Source organism: Podarcis muralis, chromosome 9 (assembly GCF_964188315.1).
Source record: "Podarcis muralis chromosome 9, rPodMur119.hap1.1, whole genome shotgun sequence".
Taxonomy (NCBI): Eukaryota; Metazoa; Chordata; class Lepidosauria; order Squamata; family Lacertidae; genus Podarcis; species Podarcis muralis.
The window spans coordinates 13,599,446-13,624,630 of record NC_135663.1 but is presented as its reverse complement, the minus strand read 5'-3'; the positions used below and the strand labels follow the sequence as shown (position 1 = coordinate 13,624,630).

General features: G+C 43.7%; 1 protein-coding gene across 18 annotated transcripts in view; it reads left to right on the top strand.

Moving 5' to 3' along the window:
• The window catches only part of SEC31A (SEC31 homolog A, COPII component), a 61,689-nt gene that overhangs the window by 1,149 nt on the left and 35,355 nt on the right, over positions 1-25,185 (top strand). For 3 of the 18 annotated variants that reach the window (XM_028743745.2, XM_028743741.2, XM_028743737.2), the window contains exons 1-13: positions 6,977-7,169; positions 12,495-12,577; positions 13,722-13,845; positions 14,959-15,157; positions 15,270-15,365; positions 16,350-16,490; positions 17,894-18,036; positions 18,679-18,778; positions 18,994-19,155; positions 19,655-19,807; positions 21,245-21,478; positions 22,157-22,231; positions 22,787-22,837. In XM_028743745.2, the coding sequence (XP_028599578.2) occupies positions 12,499-12,577; positions 13,722-13,845; positions 14,959-15,157; positions 15,270-15,365; positions 16,350-16,490; positions 17,894-18,036; positions 18,679-18,778; positions 18,994-19,155; positions 19,655-19,807; positions 21,245-21,478; positions 22,157-22,231; positions 22,787-22,837 (1,557 nt within the window). In that variant the 5' untranslated portion in view covers positions 6,977-7,169; positions 12,495-12,498. Of the gene's footprint in view, positions 1-124; positions 152-6,974; positions 7,170-12,494; positions 12,578-13,721; positions 13,846-14,958; positions 15,158-15,269; positions 15,366-16,349; positions 16,491-17,893; positions 18,037-18,678; positions 18,779-18,993; positions 19,156-19,654; positions 19,808-21,244; positions 21,479-22,156; positions 22,232-22,786; positions 22,838-25,185 lie in introns of those variants that run through there. The other 15 variants (XM_028743736.2, XM_028743731.2, XM_028743744.2 and 12 more) reach the window with 11 other exon arrangements.

Genomic DNA, 25,185 nt, shown 5'->3' with positions numbered 1-25,185 from the left:
ACTATTCTTGAAGATGAGGACACAGGATTTAAAGTAACATTTCAGATTCTTGAACATTGTATTTTCTATATCTCTAGCTATCTTTTGATATTTACTTAATTAGAATTCATTTTCCTGCTTTCAGGCATAAAGAATCTTCCAGGATAATCAGGTAAGATTTAAAGCATTTGTGAAAATGGCAAAATTAAGAGCTAATACTCATGAACCTCCTGTCCATACAAGTAGATCTGAGTTGTAGGGGGGCATCGTTTGTCATTCTACAATCCTGTGGTCTAGGGTAGCTGAAAAAAGTACTGCTGTGATCATACTGTATTTGTTTTCCTATTAAAACATGGTGTCCATGTGAACATGTACTATTAGGTTTGCTCAGATGGGTAGAAAATATTGTGCAAATCAGCTCCAGTAAATATTCTAGATTTTGTGCATAGTTGACACACACAGAAAGTTTTTTAGATATGTGCCATAGCTGTCAACTTACAGATTTGAAAATAAGGGACCAGCAGCCTTGTAAATAAGGGACCAGCAGCCAAAATAAGGGACCTTCAGCCTCACCTGTTCCAGGCACTCCAGTCTTCCTGTCCTCCTGCAGTCTGGTCAAACTCATGCTGGTAGCTTCGAGAACACTGTCCAACCAACTTTGTAACCAGAGGTTCAACTGAATAGAATCTGAATCACATGCACCACAAGGCCTATGCAGCCTCAACTTAAGATGGCTCCCCAGCCTGGCTTTGCACTGCAAAGTTTGCAGCAGCACATGCAACAAAATACAAGGCATGCAAGCTCCACCCCCCCCCCCCCCAGTCGTTCTTAGACTTATTGGGTGAGCCTCCCTCCTCCCTGGCCGGCCGGCAGGGAGGGAGGGAGAGGAGCTGCTTCCTTTGAAATTTAAGGGACATCCATCAATAAGGGACAGCAGCAGGACATGGCGCTGGAATAAGGGACACTTGACAGCTATGATATGTGCATGTTATATAACGTTTGTACCCTGCTCTCTTAAGTATTTGGAACAGTGTATGTATAGTTCCCATATAGCTTTCCCATATAAGCAGCTTTAACTTCAGCAGTAGAATTGCATAATGTGCTTTTATTTATTCTCCCACCTCCCAGTATTTTTTTAAAGATAGATAGGGGTGTATCACAGTGAGCATGCTAGAGAGGGAAGTTCATCTTTAACGGTTGTGTCCAAAATTAAGTCCTGAGCTCTTAAAATTACTAATTTTACTAATTAAAAGCCGTTTCCTGTGTGTGTCTTGAGTGTGTCTTCCTAAGTGTCTTGAGAAAAATATGAATTCCTGCTGGAGTTCTGGGTGGTTTGGCTATGTGCTGTCTTGATTTCTGTGATATTATTCACTTGTGTGGAGGATCGAGTGGATAAATGCCCAAGGAAAAAAGGGGGAATATCCAGAGATGGAAAGGTCACAATTCTGACTAAGGAAGAGTGGCAGATAAAATTGATGAATTCTGCTGAAATGGCAAAACTTGCAGGAAGAATTAGAAACCAGGAAGAGGCTGGCTTTAATAAATAATGGGAAAAGTTTGTAACTTACTTGAAAAATTATTGTAAACAATTACATTCATTGGTAGGTTTGACAGAAAACCTGTAGTAAAAAATTGAACTATGGATTGGCAGAGGATTTATAATAATAGAGTTACAGAAGAGATGCAGAGGGAAAATCATTAGATGAGGATCCACAAAGGGGCGGGGAGGGAACTCAAAGGGGATTTTATGTTTTTATTGTGTTTATTTTTCTTTTGCTTATTGTATGTAAAATTGAAAATGCAAAAATAACTTATAAAAATAAAAGAAGAGCCTCTCAGGCCCATGTCTAGAAAGCGTGGGATGAACAGAATACAAGCTGGACCCAATGGAAAAGGGGAAATCATTATAAAAGTATAACTTTTGACCAATCTCTGTAAGACACATTTTGTATAGTGATTTTCCTTTTGTATTGATATAAATAAATACTTTGACATTCAATGAAGTCTTGTGGATTGATTTCTAGTTTGTGCCTAGGAAGCAGAACTAGCATTCTAAACTTTACTAAATAAATTTTACTAATATCCCAGCTGTGGAACTGGCAAATATGTTAGATCATGTATTCAAAGTACTTGCAAGAATCTGAAATATGTATGGTTGGGTGGTATCAAACAAAATGTCATTAAAGTGTGGTATGATGGTACAGAAGGACATGGGGAACGGAAAAACAAGTACAGAATTCGTCAGAATGCAATGCTTTGCCCAGCTGTGGATTCTGGATATTTTTTGTACTTTCTATAAATGTTTATTTCTTTGTCTATTTAGCAGATTTATAGGCGGCCTGTTCAGAGAGCTTTCCACATGATACACAAATAGTATTGTAGATAAAAGGTAGCTAAAATCCACAATGTATATTGAAAAACAAATATACATAAAACCATAATCAGAGTTAGAATCATACAAATATTTGTATAACTAAATTACAGGACTGAGTAGGCTTGTTGAAACAATGTTTCAGCAGGGAAACTGAACACGTGTGTTGGCCTAATCTTTGTAATTCAAGGTATTTGAAACTCACATCTGTGTAGGTAAAGAAATGACTGCTTATCTACTGAAAATGGATTCTGAGTAAATTTAGTGATTGGATAAGAGGGCAAGTCTCACAGATTGGTAAGTTTTGTGTCTCGTTTGTGGGCTTCCTCTTGGTTACTGTGGGAAATGGGATGCTATACTCATGATCAGGTTCAAAATTGATGCCAAAGCTCCTAGTAAATGAGAACACCTTGTGGTGGCTTTTATATGAATCCTGGAGTAGCTATTTCAGAAGTCTAGCATGGGATCCTCTGAACTACCAACCTTTCATGTAAATGGAAAAATGCAAGTATCACATGTCTGTTCCTGCTCAAGATTATATATGCAGCCTTGGGAAAAGGGTAAGAGTGAGACTCCTACGCTAGTCATGTTTTAACAGAAGTTCAGTGCAACTTAAGTTTACATTCATAGGATTTCAGCCACAAGTGTTTCGAAATTGTATCAACAAAATCAAATTCCTTCCAGTAGCACCTTAGAGACCAACTAAGTTTGTTATTGGTATGAGCTTTCGTGTGCATGCACACTTCTTCAGATACACACACGAGGCATGCACACGAAAGCTCATACCAAGAACAAACTTTGTTGGTCTCTAAGGTGCTACTGGAAGGAATTTTTTATTTTGTTTTGACCACAGCAGACCAACACGGCTACCTACCTATATCTGGAAGTGTATCAGTGGCAAACTACTTAAAACAAAAAACACCACTAAGGTAAAGGTACCCCTGCCCGTACGGGCCAGTCTTGACAGACTCTAGGGTTGTGCGCCCATCTCACTCTAGAGGCCGGGGGCCAGCGCTGTCCGGAGACACTTCCGGGTCACGTGGCCAGCGTGACATCGCTGCTCTGGCGAGCCAGAGCCGCACATGGAAACGCCGTTTACCTTCCCGCTAGTAAGCGGTCCCTATTTATCTACTTGCACCCGGGGGTGCTTTCGAACTGCTAGGTTGGCAGGCGCTGGGACCGAGCAACGGGAGCGCACCCCGCCGCGGGGATTCAAACCGCCGACCTTTCGATCGGCAAGCCCTAGGCGCTGAGGCTTTTACCCACAGCGCCACCCGCATCCCTTTTTTTTTTTTTTTTAACCTAAAACAAAAAACACCACTAGTCTGCAGTTAATTAGGCCTGCACACCTGAACACAAACTTTACGGTATATATCTGTCAGAATAGCAGTGCCTCCTCCCCTCCAACCCCATATAAAATGCTGCCTCCTGAAAGATAACGTAAATGTGCAAATTATGTGCAGTGAGTTCAGACTCCAAAGCACACCCACTGCAGTGTTGGACTGAAGTTCAAACTCCTGGCCAAACCAGTCAGCCTAGTATATCAGGTACTGTGATTCTAAATAAACATTAAAGTCCAGGATCTTTAGCTGTGCCTGGCTGCCTTAACGGTCTGCTTATGCGGTTCCCTGAGGCACAGACATTCGAAAGCAGTGTTGGGCTAGGCCTTTGCCCCATTCAGCAGCGCTCTTCTAAACTAGCTGCAGTGGGGAAGTAAATGCACTCTGCACATGTACAGAGGTTTGGATATACAGTAATATACATCTATATAAAACACCCATGAACACTCCCCATCACCTAGAGCAATTGTTCTCAAAGGGTGTGGCATGAGAGGATGGCAACTGTATAGTATAATATAATATACTGTATAGTATAATATAATATCAAATTAATATTTTTGGATGTAAAACCAGGAACAGTATCCACACCTCTCAAGAGCATTGGCTATTCTAGGGTTCTCCATGACATAGGGTTGTGAGCAGGGTATCTCAACTCAGAAACATGAAAGAAAGGCTTTGTGATAAGAGGAAATGAGTTTGTCTCAAATTAGAATATAAATGAGATTACCAGGCAAAAGTGAGCTCACACCTCTTATGGATACAGATGGGTAGCCGTGTTGGTCTGCCATAGTCAAAACAAAAAAAATTCCTTCCAGTAGCACCTTAAAGACCAACTAAGTTAGTTCTTGGTATGAGCTTTCGTGTGCATGCACACTTCTTCAGATACCTGTTATCTGAAGAAGTGTGCATGCACACGAAAGCTCATACCAAGAACTAACTTAGTTGGTCTTTAAGGTGCTACTGGAAGGAATTTTTTTTGTTTTGACTATGGCAGACCAACACGGCTACCCATCTGTAACTGGAACTATGGAAGGCACCACATTGAGCCGCATGAAATGGAAGTCCATCAACCTCACCAAGAAACTTGCACAGGTACAGACTGGGTATCTGAAGAAGTGTGCATGCACACGAAAGCTCATACCAAGAACTAACTTAGTTGGTCTTTAAGGTGCTACTGGAAGGAATTTTTTTTGTTTTGACCTCTTATGGAGTTTGTATACATACTTAAGTACGTATTTAACAGGCTCGTTTATATTTCGGGAATGATTCTTGTTCTTTATGTTGCTGCATCGCAGACCCTCCAAGTTCCCTGTTTCCCAGGGACAGTCCCGGATTTATAGAAGCTGTACCGGTTTCTGATTCTGACCCCAGAATGTCCCGATTTCCTGTAGGGTGTCCCTAATTTTCACAGGAAAAATGCTGGAAGGTATGGTGTTACGCAACCTCCAAGCTATCTGAAGGCAGCTCTGTAGAGGGAAGTGTTTTAAGGTTTTGTGTTTTATTATATTTTTTATAGCTGCTGGAAGCTGCCCAGTGTGGCTGGGGCAACCCAGTCAGATGGGTGGGGTGTAAATATGATGAATATGATGATGATGATATCCCATGGCTCTTGAGCCATCGCCATGATGATAGACTAAAAGGTAAAGGTAAAGGTACCCCTGCCCGTACGGGCCAGTCTTGACAGACTCTAGGGTTGTGCACCCATCTCACTTAAGAGGCTGGGGGCCAGCGCTGTCTGCAGACACTTCCGGGTCACGTGGCCAGCATGACAAAGCTGCATCTGGCGAGCCAGCGCAGCACACGGAAACGCCGTTTACCTTCCCGCCAGTAAGCGGTCCCTATTTATCTACTTGCAGCCGGCCCGGGGGTGCTTTCAAACTGCTAGGTTGGCAGGCGCTGGGACCGAGCAACGGGAGCGCACCCCGCCACGGGGATTCGAACCGCCGACCTTTCGATCGGCAAGCCCTAGGCGCTGAGGCTTTTACCCACAGCGCCACCCGCGTCCCTTATTTATTCTTCAAATAAGAAATGTTGGAAGCTTTTACCCCCCAGGGTCAATATTACAAAGCAGCTTTGTTCTGTGCTATAAATTGAGCACTGCTAGGAGTGGCTTCTGTCATGGTGGATAAAAATCAATGATTTTTTTTGTTTTGTTTAAATTGGATTTTTTAAATAAAATGCTTTTGGAGGAAAAATCTTTCTAAAGATAGCTTTCTATTTAAGTTACATTATAGTCCAAAGGCTATTCATCAGGAAATAAGGATTTGTTTTAAGTTTTTCATGTGTGCTAAAACTCAGTCTACGAGTGTTGTTTCTTTTAAATCATTTAACCACATCAGTTAACAGCAACAGTTAACAAACATGGCTACATATTCTATGTTACTGTTTTAGTTAAATCTAAAATCCTTTGAATTATTATTAAGGAAATGATATATTTTCTCCTTCCAATAAAGTACAGCAGAAAAGTTGCCCAAATATTAACACTTAGCTTATTAAACCTCACAATAATTTCATATTTATCTGTCCATGTATTTCTAATGTTGTTTAGTCGTTTAGTCGTGTCCGACTCTTCGTGACCCCATGGACCAGAGCACGCCAGCACTCCTGTCTTCGTATTTCTAATAGTATAACCAAATCAGTAACTTTTGATAGAACTGTAAAAACTACTCTGAAAATTTATTATTCCAAAAATGAAACCTTCCTCTGGTTGTAAATATTAAGATTATACCAGCAAGAATGAGTCTTTCTGTAAAAAAAAAAGAGAGAGAGAGAGATTTGAATCAAGTCTTACTGACTAGTGATTCAAATCGATTTGATTTAAATCAAATCCACCTTAAATATAAAAGTATACATATAATACATACTTTAATATATAAAATTTGCTCGTGGCAAGCCGAGGGTGTTTATATATATATATATATATATATATATATATATATACTCTGAGGATGTTTATCTATCTATCTATCTATTATGTGTGTGTGTGTGTGTGTGAGCGTGTGTGCGTGTGTGTAGTGTATATATATATATATATATATATACATACATACATACATACATACATACTACACACACACTTTTTTATATATAAACACCCTCAGAGTATATATAAAAAAGCACCCTCGGCTTGCCGCGAGCAAATCTTTATTCCGAAAGCCAGTGCAGAAACTTGGAGCCCCTCCGGCCTAGCCGACCTCCGGCGCGCGTCCACCGTGGCGGCTTCTCCCCTCAGAGGCGGCGGCGGCGTGGCGAGCGGCCCTTCGCCGGCTTCCCTCTCCTCCTCCTCTTCCTCCCTCTCCCAGGCAGGCCCAGCCCCAGCGGCGGGCGGGTGCCACTTCGTCCCGGAAGCCGGCGGCATGGAGGCGGTGCTCCGGCTGCCACGTTGAAGCCCGAGCGGGTTGGAGCTTGGGGCCCTGCGGGCGAAGGAGGAGGCCGCAGCCCAGCCTTGACTTTCCTGGCCGAGGGAGACCGGCGAGCAGGTGAGAGGGAGACCGAAGGGAGGGCGGCGGCGGCGGGTTGAGGGTCCCAGCCGGCCTTCCCTTTAAACTCGGCCCAGCTCTCGTTTTGCGCCGCATCCTGGCGACTCGTCTTTCTTAGGATTGCAGCCATTTACTTGGCGTTGCGAGGCGGCCGAGAAAGGGGGCGAGGGATCCACATCGCCCAACCTCGTTTATTTTTTTGCAAAAAGCGGGGGCTCCCGGTCTAGGCGTGGTGCTTTTAAACAAGAGGCTTCTCCCTCCCCACTTTTTCGGAGATGCAAATGCATAATGGGATTTCGTCCTGCCTGCATTTTTAGCACTGCGGCCCTTTTGTTGCATCGGCTTGGGGGGCGTCTGCCTGAGCACCTTCGCTCCCCCTTCAAGGCAGCAGCGGGTTTTCCAAACCCCTCGGGGATCGACCCGAGTTTAGCCTTTCCAGGCCTTTCCCCTTTCTTGTTTCTAGGCATGCACAAGTTTTGGGTTGGAGAAATCGCATATCTGCAAAATCATACTGTTGCATCAATATTTTTTTGCATTCATACACCTGAAGGAGCTGCTGCTCCCTTCCCTAGTTCCATACTTGAAAATTAGGATCCTGGCTTCAACAGCTAAGCACGCATTGAAATATTGCAGGCTTTTCCAACTTCCAAGAGACTGCGATCTACTCCCACTATAAAAAAAACTGGCGGTGATCAACCCACTGCATTGACCAAAGTCGTTGAACTTTTTTTGGGAAGTCAAAGTTTTTTGAGCTTTTAGGGGAAATCTAAGTTAGGGAAATCAAAGGGGGTGATGTGGGATTTGGCCACCCCTGAAATATTGCATAAAGTGCCATCTTCTACAGCTAGTGTACCATGGCAAAGACCTTCAGATTTAAGTTTTAGCCTATTCTCCGATTGTCTTGAAATACATACTGGAAGGTGTAGAGTCAGTTGATTATTGTGTTTAAAATCTCTCGGCGATCTTGAGCGTGTCACTGATATTTTCCACCCAGAATAGTTTTCCTACTGTTTGTACACAAAGTGGCACTTTCCTAGTGTTTTGTACACAAAGTGGCACTTTTATTCAGGACCACTTAATTTAGAATATCTACCACCCTTGGAGGGCACACCAAAGATAAGGCTAGTGATCAAATGGCAAAATGTTAATTGCTACCTCCACTGAATTTTGGAAAGTTGTTTTTCTGCATGAGTTTGGACATCTTTTATAATACAGTATTGTAATCAAATTTTGCACATTGGTTCCTGGGTCAAGCAGCATGTTGTCATCTATGTTTGGATACAGTAGGATACCATTTTGAATCAAGATGGTGGGCTGAACCTTTCAAAGCTGCAGTTTTTTGGATATGGGGCTGCTAGTAATATCACAGATAAACACACATTTCAGTGTTAAGTTGTTGAGTGGCAGATCGTAATGTATGTTAATACAAAAATTAGGAGTCTTGTTAAAGGTAAAGGTAAAGGTACCCCTGCCCGTACGGGCCAGTCTTGACAGACTCTAGGGTTGTGCGCCCATCTCACTCAAGAGGCCGGGGGCCAGCGCTGTCTGGAGACACTTCCGGGTCACGTGGCCAGTGTGACAAAGCTGCATCTGGCGAGCCAGAGCCGCACACGGAAACGCCGTTTACCTTCCCGCCAGTAAGCGGTCCCTATTTATCTACTTGCACCCGGGGGTGCTTTCGAACTGCTAGGTTGGCAGGTGCTGGGACCGAGCAACGGGAGCGCATCCCGCCACAGGGATTCGAACCGCTGACCTTTCGATCGGCAAGCCCTAGGCGCTGAGGCTTTTACCCACAGCGCCACCCGCGTCCCTAGGAGTCTTGTTAGTTTTGGATTAATTACCATGGAACAACAAGAGTGTAATCTTGCGTATGTGGCATTGATTTTGTATTTGCAGTTGGTAGCAAGAGGGTTTGCATGCAGGCTTGTATTTTCTTAGGAAAGATCTGCTTCTTAACCACGGTGGCTTATCAGTGATCTTCAGCTGGTAAATTGGGATCCAGTACTGAGTTGCAAGCCTGAGCTAGGTTGGGTCACAACAGCAGTGTTACTGCCATACAAATAGATGATTAAAAATTAACAAATGGGTTCCCAAATGCATGTTTGGATTAAAGGCAGGTTCCAAGTCTGCAAAGTTTGAAGACCACAGATTTCAAGAGATACCAGTAACCTTGGGTCCCTTTTTCCTATTAATCTCTCTTAATGAGAGGCAGCACTTCCTTTGGTGCTGTGTTAGTATCAAAGGTTACAGTGCCAAGTAATAGCTTTCTTTGTAGCTGGACACCGTGGAAGGTTGTAAACTCCTTTGAGACAAGGCTGCAGTGATACTTTGAAAGTTCAGTAATGGAAATATCTCTCCAGTACTGTATTATTTTTCTGAATTCTTTGGAGGACTTGCAATTTGTCCAGCACTAAGCGGACAAAAGTAATATTTTATTTATTCATTGTTTTTATACACAATCCTTCCTCCAAGAAGCTCAAGGTAGTGGACATGGTTCTTGACTTCCCCACTGTATTTTAGCAACAAGCCTGTGAGGTAGTTTAGGCTGCTCACCCAGTGAGCTTCATGACTGAATGGAGATTTGAACCCTGGCCTGTCATAATCTAACATCCAAATAAAGGCAGCATACTGGCTGTCCATGCACAAGTTGAAGAAGAAGTGGGCATGTGCAGAATTAGGAACAGCCACTATTAAAGAAAAGCGAATATTTAAGATGCTATGGTCGCTTCCAAATGATATTTCTTTATTGGCTCCAGATCAACTTCCATTTTCACTGTATAGACTAGTGCTGCAGATCACACTTAGATTCCTGTTGCATGATTTGTTGAAAATTCTTCGTTTCAGGAAGTGTGACTTTAAAAGCTGTACAGTACTTAAAATGAAGAAGTGGTGTGGTTAGCTGTTGCGGGATTGGTACCAGAGAACACATAACATATTGTATTGCCTCAACTTTCTTAGCATAAGAGCACACAGGATTTTGATAGATTACGCACAACATGTACGATGTTTAAACCAGCAGAAGCTGGACAAATGAGCTAGAGCAATGTCAGAAACACAGATATATAAGACAGTGCTACAATTCTACAATTCTATGATCTCAACTATATTGCTTGACTTTTAGCTTGCTCTTACAACAGTTCACTTGTCCCTTTGTGCAAGAAGGAGAAACTCATACAGTATAAACGGAAATGGAATTAACTGTGGACTGAGACAGAGGTTTTTAAACTGGCTCGATGGAGATGTCAGTCGCCAACTTTGTACCCAGGGAATATCAAACACTGAGCGAGAGATTAGCCTGTGTTGTTTTTAAAAAACAATCACAGAGAACAGTGTTGGTACACAGTATTGAAAAGGCACCAGTAGAGAAAAGCAAGGGAAAATCAAAAGTTTGTTCACCAGGTACCAAGAAGACCACAACATGGGCACTAGATGAGCCTCTGTGGTTAGAGCATTCCACAGCTGGGTTACAGTCACTTCAGTTTCCTTGCTATGGAAAAAGGCTGTTGCAGGGACTACATTCACACAAGACATAGTTCTTTTAAAAATGAATCCTTTCCTTCAGTGCTGTGCTCCTATAAGAATTATTGGGTTTCTGGTTAGGAGACAGCAAAAAGGAGTTGGGAGACTCAATATTGATGATATCAGTTTGAGCAGTTGGCAAATAATCCTCGAAAGTACGGTAGTTTCTTGAGAGATGTTTATCTGAAAGTTTTGCGGTACTTTCTGTTTTACACTTTCTTCTTTTAGCTTGTTTCTAGTTCTAATTAAAGCTTTTGTGGCATGATCACACAGTTCCAGTTTAAGGTTTTAGTTAAAGCGTTTTAAGAGGAAGCTGTGGTTGGAACAAAATTCTAGGCAGTTGGCCATCAGAGTGAGGGCCACGTTGTCCTTTTCGCTGGTACTTAGGTGGAGGTCTGGAGGTGGAAATTTGGATAACGGTACAGTATTCCAGAACTTGCTTGCAGTTTCTTCTTATAAATGAGTGCATGCCAGCATTCTATAGAATCATAGCGTTGAAAGGGACCACGAGGGTCATCTTAATCCAACCCCCTTCAGTGCAGAAATCTCAACTAAAGCATCCATCTCTGGTGGTCACCCAACCTCTGCTTAAAAACCTCCAGCTAAGGGAGAGTCTACAAGCTCCCAAGGGAGTCCGTTCCATTATCAAACAGCTCTTAACTCTCAGAAAGTTCTTCCTGAAGTTTTAGTCAAAATCCCCTTTCTCATACAGGTGTCTCCCCACTTATGCATGGGTTACGTTCACAGAACAGATTACATTAACAAAAACCTTTATCTACAGTATTTTAATGCTCATTTGATGTTGCATTGTGTCACCTGGCATGGCCACTAGAAGGAATGTGCAAGCTCTTGCTTCTGCCTTTGCTTAACCACAGTTTAGCATTCTATCTGATCCTTAAACTGTGGTTAATGTTAACTATGGTTTGTTAAAACAAGCTAGCTTCATAAACCATGGTTTCTACTCAACTGGTTTCAAAGAAGCCATAACCAACCACAATTTGTTTGGCAGCTTGCTGCTAATCAAAAATGAACAGGAGAACGTCACTGTCAGTTTCATATATAGAGCTTCAGAGCCACATGCCCTGTTGGTACTGAGCCATGCAAGAATTTCTGGTTTTGAATGAAGCTGTTTGTGAGGAGGACAGCGAAGAAATCGGAGTGCAATGTGTGGATTAGGTGTGTTTGTTTGTTTGTTTATGAGCTGCATTATAGCCTTCATCTTAGACAGTTTTCTGAGTCTTTGCTTACTCCAGACCCAAGCTGACTTCAGGCCAGAGCAGTTGGAACAGAATATGAACTCCCTAGGAAGAGCATTCCACAAGCGAGGAGCCACCACTGTGGTCTACTGATTTAAACTCGTCTAGGATTTATTTTCTTAATACATTCATACCTCGTGTTACGTTTGCTTCACGTTGCGGCTTTTCAGGTTACGAACACGGCAAACCCGAAAGTGTTTGCTTCTGGGTCGCCGCACGCGCAGAAGTGATCTGCGCGCTTTGTGCATGCGTAGAAACAATCTATCGCATAAGTGCAGTAGCGCGCTCTACTTACGGACTTTTCGGAGTGTGAACGGCGCCCCAAAACGGATCACATTTGCAAGTAGAGGTACCACTGTATTGGTGAATATTCTGAAGACTACTTTGACACAGACATGCACTTTATTTTTTATTCTTCCAATCAGAAGGATTTAAATATTGCCTCCTCCGAACAGTTTTGGGTTAAGAGCAGAGTGTGTGAAATCTTCATTTTTGTCCAGTTTCTCACCTTCTCATGTAGTGATGCTGTCTGTGTATTGTACTTTCTCAGCAGGATGAAGCTAAAAGAGATAGACCGTACTGCCATGCAGGCATGGAGTCCATCTCACCACCACCCCATCTACTTGGCGACTGGTGAGTTATTTCATTGAAATGTGAAAGTATCATGTGTTGGATCCAGAGGTCCCATGAGCAGAACTCTCCTCTGCAAGTGGTAGGACTCCTGCCCTTTATGGATAGGGGCACTCTAGAGCCAGCCTTTCGGCTTCAGTTGAAGCTCCCAGTTGAGGAAAATCTCAGTCACCTGGTCATTTAGAAATCTGATACTAGTATACTTACATTTGAAATATTAATTCAGATGTCTGCAGACATGGCACTTTAGTTCTGATGCCAGCCACTTAGGGATTTTGAATGCTTTTTGAGCCCTCATTAAAATGCTCCTCTTCTGAATGCTGAAAGATGGTGAGAATAGCCTGCAGAAAAAAATAAAAATCACATCCCAAAGAAGAAAAGGTTTACCTGTAAATCAAAGCCCTTGCCTGTATTTGTTTGGGGCTTTTGTTCTGGCTTTTTCAAGTTGTTGTAGTTGTTACTTATTACTTGTTAATTGGAGACCAAAGGTCTCCAAATAACTTACAACACTTAGCTTGAACTTGCACTAAATGTGAATTTGAGATTTGCTTTGCTGTATGAGACCAGCATCCATCTGTGTTCATCTTCTCAGCAGCAGCTGGTATCTCTGTGTATTCATAAGCTTGTCGTGAAGGCAACAGCCTTAGTCTCTAGTTTAGCCCTAGCAGCTGGTATTTAGAGGTACATTGCCTCTGTACATTTCAAATCCACTTATTTTTCATAGCTATTGAATCAGACTCCTAGATATGTAAACCTGTTTAGTTCATTGAACTGTGTTCTATGTGGCTCAAACCCAGTTAAGTGTGCACAGGATTGCAGACTTAATAGAGTCAGTGGGCTTGTGCAGGGCTTCAGCACCACACTATACTGTGGTGCACTAAAATCCTTTCTTTTCCTTGCCAATTCCCAACGTTATTAAGGGCAAGAGAAATTCCACAACTGGTGTATAAAAAGGGAGGTTTTGTAATGTCACAAACAGCAAAAAGATTCAAAATCTGATGGGGATGTGTTTGCTTGTTTTAAAAATAGGTTTTTAAAAACTGTATTCGGTTTTATCTCTTCCCTTAAGTGTGTGAGGTTGTTTTGGGCTTCCCAAGTGTTATGTTTACAGTACATCAGTAGTAAGGCGTTTGACATGTCTCTGCAGGTACATCTGCTCAGCAGTTAGATGCAAGCTTCAGTACCAGTGCTTCCCTGGAAATATTTGAACTTGACCTGACTGACCCATCGCTGGATATGAAGTCCTGTGCTACTTTCTCATCCACTCATAGGTATGTGCAGACTTTAAAAACTGTCTATCTGCTTATGTAAATGAAAAGCTCAGGATGTGAGTATTAGCAATCAAAGGGGCACAGCTTTCAAGATCTGGAGGTTTTTTTCTCCTGATAGTTTATGCCATGATAAACCAGCTCTCGCCAAACTGGCGCCCTCTAATTGTTTTGGACTTCAGTTCCCATCCGTCTCGCCTGTCCAAGTTTGTTAGTGGCTTACATCCAGCCTCAAGGTCCTTTGCCCACTAGAAAGCACACAGCTTCATTGTCATGCCACTGTGCATTTGGGCATAACTCAGCAGTGACTGATCCTCCATGCTGCAGCAGAGAGAGGAAGCCCTACACAGAGCTGGGCCTTACTGTCCTTGCTGTGTCTCCTGTTCTTGCTGGTCCCTGGAGGCGAGAGGGAGAAAGAAGATGTTGGCAAAAGCAACATGCTTAGGCACAGAACAGTTGTGTCATGGGTAGGTAGACTGTACTGCTCTGGCTGGCTCCCTGGCCTCCTAAGCACAGAGGTCACAACAGGGATCATATCAATTTCTGGATTCAAACCCCCTTTGGCTGTAGTCTTTCAAGACCTGGAGGGCCAATTTCCTTATTCCTGGGCTGTATATCCTATGTTCCTATGATGTACCAAGGCTCCTGGCCCTGCAGAAAAGCCCTGAATGGTGGCCTTTATTTGTAAAGGTGGCCTTGAATTCCTTCCTTGCTGCTATTGCATTTCCTTCTGCTAGAACTACAATTGTCCTGAGTGTACATTCAGCTAATGGGAATAATTCTACCTGTTTACTGCTTGAGCAGCACTTGTGCTGAGCTAAGAATGGCTGCTTCTCAGAACAAAGTGGCTTGGGTGGTGTCCATAGATGCAAAAGATTATGCTTCTCCTCTTGTCGATTTTGAACAGAGTCCATGAATCTTTCATGGCCGATTTAATGTCAAACAGCAAAAACACTGTGCTTCTCTCGGCTGCTTGCATTGTGTTTGGAGGTGTCTGGCTTGGTTACTTAAGACCGTTGTATTGAATTACTTTGCACTGAATGCAAAGTGCTGGGCTAGAGGGGTCTTTGGCCTGATCCAGCAGACCTCTTCTCACGTTCTTACATTGTTTTGCAGGTATCACAAACTGATATGGGGTCCTCACAGAATGACATCTGATGGGGATCTTTCGGGGGTACTCATTGCCGGCGGCGAAAACGGAAACATCATTTTGTATGACCCAGCTAAAATATTGGCAGGTGAAGAGGAAGTTGTGATTGCGCAGAAAGACAAGCACACGGGGCCTGTTAGAGCTCTGGATGTCAACCTCTTCCAGGTTAGATCTTTCTTTCTGCACATTAATCATAGTGCCTAATATAGCAGCACTTGAGGTGATATTCAGTCCTTATTGCATGGACCTGAGTGTGTGTGTGTTCTCTGTTTTATAGACAAACCTAGTTGCCTCTGGTGCAAATGAGTCTGAGATCTACATATGGGACTTGAACAATTTTGCAACGCCTATGACTCCAGGAGCCAAGACTCAGGTACAAGACACATATTTTGCCCAGGTCTTAAAACCATTTGATTGGTTGGTGAGAGAATGAGGCGATTGTCATCTTACAGTCTGATTATAATTGGGGATGGGGAGCCTGTGGTCCTCAGGCATCCTCAAACTCAAACTTCCATCAGCCCCTGCTAGTGGGGCCAATGGTCAAGTGATGGAGGTTGGATGTCCAGTTACATTTGGAGATTTACAAGTTCTCCTCCCCTACTTAAGATCCTTTTGGTGGAAGGAAACATCTTAGAATCATGTAAAGCTTTTTGAGAAACCTGTACAGTGTACCTCGGGCTAAGTACTTAATTTGTTCTGGAGGTCTGTTCTTAACCTGAAATAGTTCTTAACCTGAAGCACCACTTTAGCTAATGGGGCCTCCCACTGCTGCCGCGCGATTTCTGTTCTCACCCTGAAGCAAAGTTCTTAACCCGAGGTAATATTTCTGGGTTAGTGGAGTCTGTAACCTGAAGTGTATGTAACCTGAAGCGTATGTAACCCGAGGTACCACTGTAATTGTGTGATGATACATCCTTCTGAAAAGTGCTTGGACATTGTAGAGATGAACTGATTAACCATGAAACTTAGGATAGCTGGCTGCTTTATTGAGTAAATGACAGGCTAAAATTATTACTGATTGATGTGTGTGTGAACTTGAGTTGAGCCTCAGGTACAACTCATTTAAAGTGAGAACTAAGGATAATAGGTTAAACTAGTGTTTCCCAGCCTTGGGTCTCCAACTGTTTTGGGACTACAACTACCATCATCCCTGACCACTGGTCTTGCTAGCTAGGGATGATGGGAGTTGTAGTCCCAAAACAGCTGGAGACCCAAGATTGGGAAACAGTTTTTATTGTCATTTTCAATGGAGGTTTGCCAAGTTTTTGAAGAGCTTAATAATAAGAAAGGTCTGCCAGACATTGCATATTTTAGTGCCGTAGAATGAGAAACTGATGGCGGGTTCTGTTTCCCACAGCCTCCCGAAGACATAAGCTGCATTGCTTGGAACAGGCAAGTCCAGCATATCTTGGCTTCTGCAAGCCCTAGTGGCCGTGCTACAGTGTGGGATCTCAGGAAGAATGAACCTATCATCAAAGTCAGCGACCACAGTAACCGGGTAACTATTCAGCCAGTTTGTTGTGGGCACTCACGCCAGTCGAGTATTTGTTAAGGCTGGTTGAAAATTTCCTTCTGAGGTGTGGGCACCTGCCTTCCTTCCCCATGTTCGTAGAGGAAGTGTAGGGAGCCTTGGACCCAGAGGCTACATGTGGCCCCCAAGCCTCTCTACTTGGCCCCTGGGGGTTTCTCCAGGCCACAGCTGCTGCCCCGCCCCAGGCTCTGCTTCTTCTGAGTGTTTCTGCCTTGATTTGCCTCTTGCTTGTCTGAATGGAGGATAGAGTGTATCAAAACTAGCTTAAGTAAAGGTAAAGGTACCCCTGCCCGTACGGGCCAGTCGTGTCCGACTCTAGGGTTGTGCGCCCATCTCACTTAAGAGGCCGGGGGCCAGCGCTGTCCGGAGACACTTCTGGGTCACGTGGCCAGCGTGACGAAGCTGTTTACCTTCCCGCCAGTAAGCGGTCCCTATTTATCTACTTGCACTTAGGGGTGCTTTCGAACTGCTAGGTTGGCAGGCGCTGGGACCGAGCGACGGGAGCGCACCCCGCCGCAGGGATTCGAACCGCCGACCTTTCGATCGGCAGGTCCTAGGCACTGAGGCTTTTACCCACAGTGCCACCCGCGTCCCACTTCAAAACTAGCTTAGTGCCCTGTTAAATTTCAGACTCCCACCCACTTCTGCCTCTGGAACTTCCCACCACTGGCATGTCTCTCCCCCTTCCCTCTTCCCAGGTTGCTCAGAAAGCAATGAGCTGCAAAAAATGTTCCCCTTGGGAGGAGTAACCCTGAAGGTCAGCCCAAAAAGATAAAAGTTAATGAAGCGCTCTACTTGTGTGCATTGCACAATCTTTCTGCTCCCCCACCTCTTGTACAGGGAAAAATCCTGTAAATTTGGCCTATTCACATGTGGCAGAGGGTATGAATCGTCTGTGTTTTGTTACATGCGTGGAGAAGGGGGTATGCATGCATGCCTGTTCTCTCCATCTTTGGCCTGTTCAGGTTGTGAGCTGGCCCATTCATAAATACAGTATGGATGAGTCGCAGGCCCTGCTTGCAGGTCTCTCAAAGGGATCTGATAGACCCCAGTGACAACAGGATGCTGGACTAGATGGGCCATTGGCTGTACTTGCAAAATTAGGGTAAAGGGAAGTGGGACCCACTGCAAAATGTTGCAATGCATCCTGTGCTAATACAGGGGCATGAGCGTGCTTGTATGGTATGTCTGCATCTGGTTTGGGAGCGACCAACCACATGGGCAAAAGCTTTTACATGTGCCCAGCCCAGCGCAGAGGTAGCAGCACTGGCAGAGAGCTGTGCAAAGGAGGTCTTGGAAAGAAGGCAGCGGTCTGGTTTCTTTTAAGCCTGCTTGATGTTGCTATTTGAGCACTGGTTGTACAATTTCAGATGCACTGCTCAGGGCTGGCCTGGCATCCTGATGTCGCTACACAAATGGTTCTGGCTTCGGAAGACGACAGGCTGCCTGTAATCCAGATGTGGGACCTCCGATTTGCATCTTCTCCGCTTCGTGTTCTAGAAAGCCATGCAAGGTATATTCATATCTTTGGTCTCTCGCAGATCTGACTGGCTGGGTGGTTGGCAGATGTTGAAAATGCTAACGCCATCCTCCTTCATTGCTAGCAGCAGTTTGCTATGTGGATTAATAATGTCCCCACAAAAACAGACCACTTAGCAAAAACGATTGAATACTTACGCATTGCTAAATCAACAGGGAGAGTAAGAGGAAACACCTTACAAAACGATAATAAGGAATGGACTATCTATAAAGAATCTCTTAAAAACTATGTGGAGAAGGTAGATCCCCTGACAGACAGTGAATGAATCTAGAAATAAAGAGAATATAATGAACTTAGCTTGGAAAATATTTGGAAGAATCGAACATCCAAAATGAAATGTGTGCATATTAAATATATGTAAACTAGCACAATGAGAATGGTTGGAGGTCAATTCATGGTAGGTGTGTTCATGTTGGGTATGTATATAGGTAATGTATGTTTTGTAGATATGTATGTATGGTATTGTTTGATATACGTATTGTATTGCGTGTTTATAGATTCCGATGTACAATAAATGTATTTAAATATTTTCTAAAAAAATAAAAATACTGCAGGTATTTCAGACTTTGTTTTCAACTTTTACAAAGGCTTCATTGGTTGCAACTTCTTTCACAGGGGCATTTTGACAATAGCTTGGAGTATGGCGGATCCCGAACTGTTGCTGAGCTGTGGAAAGGATGCTAAAATTCTTTGCTCCAATCCAAACACAGGAGAGGTACTGATTGAACACTTGCTTGCAAGCTTTTGAAATGGAGAGACATTTCTTGTTTGGCTATTGCAAAAAGAGTGCACAAACTTTGCACTCGGAGCAGAACGAGGCAGAATTAGCTTTTGTCTCCAAACTAGCTTTCTGGATGTGGCTGAGTGGTCCTTCTTAAGCCGTTTAGGTCTCCGTCATTGTTATTGTAATATGTTTGGTTTTGGATACAGGTGTTGTATGAGCTTCCGACCAGTACCCAGTGGTGCTTTGACGTCCAGTGGTGTCCCAGGAACCCTGCTCTTCTCTCCGCTGCTTCTTTTGATGGGAGGATCAGCGTTTACTCGATAATGGGAGGAAGCACTGACAGCCTGCGACAGAAGCAAGCAGACAAGGTATTTAAAACAAAACACTGCATATCAAATTGACGGAAGACAGATGTTTGCAATACATGATGAAATACTTTTTTAAAATTGCTTTGGCTGTCAAAAGTTACTGTTGGAGTCTCTGTACACAGGCAGAGACTGTTCTCCTGAGAGGAGTCCTATTTGTAGGGTTAAAGAGAGAGAGAAAATTGTTTGGTGGCACCTTGGAGCTAACTTTTTAGAAGGTTTTTTATTATAAAATGGTGGTGTGGTTTGCTATGAAGCTGTGCATCCTGCTTGCGAAACAGAACAATCATGTTCTTTTTTCGTATGGACAGATGACAGTTATTGACAGGAACAGTTTGCAGCTCAGATGGGCTTCTAATCCACCCCTTGAATATACAAACAAATTAAACTCCCAAGAAGCAAGCCCAAGAATTGATAACTGGTTGGGTAAACAGGAGTGGTGATAATGCGCATGAGTTTTAGACCCATCTGTCTTTCTCTTTCTCTCTCTCCTTTTCAAAAGCTCTCGTCCTCCTTTGGTAATCTCGATCCATTTGGAACAGGGCAGACACTTCCTCCATTGCAGCTCCCACAGCAGACCACTCCACAGAGCAGAATCCTGCCCTTGAAGAAGCCACCCAAGTGGATTCGCCGACCTGTCGGTGCATCTTTTTCAGTAAGTGGAATCCTAATTGCACTCTAATGGGGTGGGCTGTTTAACCCTCTTCTGAGTTGGCTGTTCTATGAAAGTGTTATTCTGCTCCTTTGTGAAGTTTAAAATCGAGGATATGCGGTATATCATGTTCCCCTTGTGATGAAGTAATCACACAACCAGCACTCAGTATAATGTGTCTGTGGTGTTAAGCCCCGTTCAAATACTGCCGTGAAATTAGATCTTCAGCTGACAAAGTGTGATAGACTTGCTAGGGACAAACAATTATAGGTAGAGCATCTGCTTTCATCTGTCTCTTGGTTCAGAAAAAGGTCACACCTTCTATAACTGGTGAGGTGTTGTTACTTCTTTTATTATTAGTTCTACATCTGTTAAGAGAATGGGGTAAATATATTGATTAACTAAGCCCCAAAATATGTCACTTAATTCCTATACTTTCTCATGGTGGAGAGTTCATGTGTGTGTTTTTAAGCTATGTGCTCAAAATTGTGACATGGCTCCAGTGGACAGTCCTCTGCTTTCCCTCCCCTTGTTAAGAGACCAGGAGCCCCTTATAGGTGTGTGCACTTTTTCCCATGCAAACTCTGCCCGTTTCAGCAATAAATAAGGGGTGGGGCACCTCAGGTCCAGGGCCCAAATGTGACCCTCCAGGCTTCTCCGCCTGCTCCTCCAAATTCTTCCCAGGACACATCTTTCAGTAACCCTGCTTTCCATCCTCCTTGATTGGAGCATGCCTAGCTAGAATGCCTAGCTAGAATGTGTCTTTGAATTTTGGTCATGGCTCTTGTCTGGATTGAGGACACGGAGAGGTACATGTAGAAACCAGGTAAAACTTGTCCCTGTTGCTCTGCCTACGAGGGCCATCTGGCGGTTCCCTCACTGCGAGAAGCCAAGTTACAGGGAACCAGGCAAAGGGCCTTCTCAGTAGTGGCACCTGCCCTGTGGGACGCCCTCCCGCCAGATGTCAAAGAGAACAACAACTACCAGACTTTTAGAAGACATCTGAAGGCAGCCCAGCCCTATTTAGGGAAGCTTTTAATGTTTGATGTATTACGGTATTTTAATATTTTTTTGGAAGCTGCCCAGAGTGGCTGGGGAAGCCCAGCCAGATGGGTGGGGTATAAATAATAAATTATTATTATTATTATTATTATTAGTAGTAGTAGTAGTATTACCTTTGGCTCAGGCATGTGGCCCCTGGATTCTTTCCCTTGAGCCAGAAGTGGCCCTCCGTCCCTGGCACAGCATCTTCACAAGTCTACACTGCAACGTTAGTTTGCAACTCACCCACCCCTGTCAAACGTCTGCTTTAAAGCAAACCTCAGATCTTCAGAACCTTCTTTTCTTTTGAGCGTGTGTATTAAAACTAAGCATAGATCTTGATGGTAATGGATTTGAAACTCTTGCCTAAACGGTATCTGTGCTGCCCTTGAATTCCAGTTTGGCGGAAAGCTAGTTACCTTTGAGAACAGCAAGCCCCAGCAGCAAGGAGCAGAGCATCCTCAGCATCAGTACCACGTCTACGTCAGCCAAGTTGTCACCGAAAAGGAATTCCTGAGCCGCTCCGATCAGCTGCAGGAGGCTGTGCAGGCAGAAGCGTTTGTCAACTATTGCCAGAAGAAAATCGATGCTGCCAAGAGTGACTTTGAGAGGAACGTGTGGTCTTTCTTAAAGGTAATCTTAGATTTTTTGACGGTGCATTAGCTCCCTGTCACCTTAAAAACCCAGTGCTTTGCTAGTAATGACCACAAACTTGGATGCCTTTAAAAGAGGACTAGACAGATTTGTGCACGATAAGGCTATCAGTGGCTACAAGCCGAAATGGCCATGTTCTACCTATTGTCACAGGCAGTATGCCTCTGAAGGCCAGTTGCTGGGGATCTCAAGTACAGTAGAGTGCACTCAGGTCATACTTCTGGGCTTCTGGTTGGCCACTGTGGGAACAGGATGGTAGACCAGATGCTGGCCTTTGGCCTGATCCTGCAGAGCTGTTCTTCTGCCATGTTCTTGCTTGGCAACATCGCCAATGGTGAGAGATGATGGGAGTTGTAGTCCACCCACATCTGGAAGGCACAACGTTGGCTCTCCCTGCTTTTTAGCATGGACTGCCCTTAAAACACACAATTCTTTATACCGCTCTGCTTAATGTTCCATTGCAGTCCTTCCTCCTCGCAGAAAAACAAGGGAATTCAGGGTTTCGTTAGCATCTTGCTGCAAATTCACCAGGTTTGCTTTGCAACTGTTAATTGTGCAGAATGGGAGGTGCAGGATGGTAGACGTTGTGGGAAAGGAAATAAAAATGAAATCTCTGTTTTCTACATGCTTCCTTTTTCCTAACATTTTTTTTAAAAGGTGCATTTCGAAGAGGATTCACGTGGCAAATGCTTGGAACTCCTGGGCTTCAGGAAAGATGACTTACGAAAAAAGGTAAATGCTAATGATATAATAATAATAATAATAATAATAATAATAATAATAATAATAATTGTACACCACCCCAGGCACAATGTTTTTTTATGAAGCTGTAGGCATGGTCAGTCATCAATAATTCTGTGTATAGAACTGGATGGCTGGCACCTCACTGGCTTTTAATGGAATTTGTTTGTTGATATTTATGTGTTGTAAACAGCCTTGGGGTTTTTAATGTAGGGTATTGTTTTTTAAAAAATTAAATAGAAATGAACTAAAAGGTTTTCATTATACAGAGGTGGTTGAGTCTCCAATGTACCTTAATACCCTGCTCATTCATATCATTTGCTTTCTCTTGACAAGTAAAGGCCAGATTGACATACTAAATAGAAATAGCCTTTAAAAATATGTGTGCCAGTCTTTGAAACAGCTTTTTTAAATACTAGATTGACATGTGATAGAAGAGGTCCTTCAATAAGCAGAGGAAAGTGTTGCAGAAAAAAAAAGCTGGCAGTTGGGAGATTTGAAGGTTCCCCTCCAAGATAATCCATAATTCTTTTTCCTTCCCTTCAGATTTCTTTAGCTCTCCATAAAGAGAGTCTTCATAGTAGAGAACCAGATGAGGTAAGGAAACAAATGCAAGGTTTTATTATGCAAATGGACGCGGGTGCCGCTGTGGGTTAAAGCCTCAGCGCCTAGGACTTGCCGATCGAAAGGTCGGCGGTTCGAATCCCCGCGGCGGGGTGCGCTCCCGTTGCTCGGTCCCAGCGCCTGCCAACCTAGCAGTTCGAAAGCACCTCCGGGTGCAAGTAGATAAATAGGGACCGCTTACTGGCGGGAAGGTAAACGGCGTTCCGTGTGCTGCGCTGGCTCGCCAGAGCAGCTTCATCACACTGGCCACGTGACCCGGAAGTGTCTCCGGACAGCGCTGGCCCCCGGCCTCTTGAGTGAGATGGGCGCACAACCCTAGAGTCTGTCAAGACTGGCCAGTACGGGCAGGGGTACCTTTACCTTTACCTTTATTATGCAAATGGGATGGAGTTTGGAACTTACCGTATTTTTTGCTCCATAACACTCACTTTTTTCCTCCTAGAAAGTAAGGGGAAATGTCTGTGCGTGTTATGGAGCGAATGCCTACTGATGGCAGGGGGATCTGCTGCAGTCGTGAGCAGAGGATCCATGGTTCCCCTTCCTTCCCTCCTCCGTGGCTCGCTTTGAAACAGCAAAGCGGGAGAAGAGCCACTGAGTGGGGAGAAGAGAGGGACAGAGAGCCTGGTTACAAAGCACGGATCCACATGAATCCTCAGGATTTTTGCACTGGGTCACCCCAAATTCACCATCAGATCACATAGCATGTCCATGGCTACAGCTTGCACCAAAAAAATCACGCACCCACTGTTGCCTGGGGCCGCAGTGGTGCAAAAACGTGGTTACAAAGCATGGATCCACATGGATCCTCAGGATTTTTGCATTGGGCTACCCCCAAACTCACCGTCAGATCACATGTCTGTGGCCACAGCATGAACCACAAAAATCATACATCCACTGTTTCGTTTAGAATATTTTTTTTTCTTGTTTTCCTCCTCTAAAAACTATGTGCGTGTTATGGTCAGGTGCGTGTTATAGAGCGAAAAATACGGTAGTTCACTTTTCCTGCAATGTCATTTCTTTGGCAGCCTAGTATTTGCTCAAAAAGGCATGAATAAGCCAAGCTTGCCATCATGTTAACCTGCATTTTACAAGTGGCACTTCGGGCAGTAAAGGTTCATATTAATTGCAGAATAAAACTTCAGCCTTTTAAAAAAAGACTGTGCAAGAGTTATTTGCTTTTTTCATTACTCCAATTAACCCAATTCACAGGAGATAAATCCACCTTGACCCAAGTCTTTATGGTCTGCCTCCCTTCCTCCCTCTCCCCATTAATGTTCTTTACAATTCTGATGTGGCCTCTGCGGCAGCATTTTATGTTGTTGTTGGGCGTCTTGACAGTGTAATAATACATCTCACTAACCTTCCCTACTTTCTCTGGAAAGAGTTATTGCACATTGTCTCCACAGAGCCAGTGCTTTTCCCTCCTGAGTTCTGAATCTATAATGTTTAAAAGGTTGCTGGAAACCTTTGAAGAATGAAGGCCATAGATCTCTCCGAAATCCTGGCTTGAGAGGAACAGGAACTGCAGTGCTGCTGCAGTTTTGTGCTACTGAGGAAAGCTGGTTGGAATAGCGAAGCTTTGTAAATTCTGGAACTACTTTCTCCAGCAGGGTTAGAAGCAAAGAGTGGATCAGAGTAAGGAAATCACTTTAGACTTGGGCAAGCCAAGGGTCTATACATAGTGCCTAATATAACCAGCTTTCCCAGCTTTTATAAACAGCCTCAAACCCTTGAAAATCTTTCTCTAAGTGTTTTGTTGCTGCAGCACCTCCACATGACCCAAACCTAGGCTGAATAAGGAGCTGTGTGTTCTTTCGCTAAGAGCTTTGCTTACTAATGACTTCCTGTTACAGATAGGTAGCCGTGTTGGTCTGCATAGTCAAAACAAAAAAAATTCCTTCCAGTAGCACCTTAAAGACCAATTAAGTTAGTTCTTGGTATGAGCTTTCGTGTGCATGCACACTTCTTCAGATACACTGAATATAATGACTTCCTGGTGTTTCTTTTCCTTATGCCTCGAGTCCATTTGCTCCTCAATCTTAATCCCAGTCCTCTGTTTTCCTGCATCGCTTTCCTCCTTCTCTCTTTCCCCTCTCTAGTCCACTCTCTCCCCTTCCCGTTCAATGTTCTAATTCGCCTCCCTTTTAAATCATCTGTAGCACCTCATTTCTGCAGCCGTACGTTATTTATTCATCTCTCTGTGTCTCTCTTGTGCCTAAAGGCACCTGGGGCAGCTCATTAGAAAGTTATTTTGAAAACTAAATGTAGCTAAAACGCCTCAAGATAAATAAGTGAAAGTGAGCAATAAAGGCTTGTAAAAC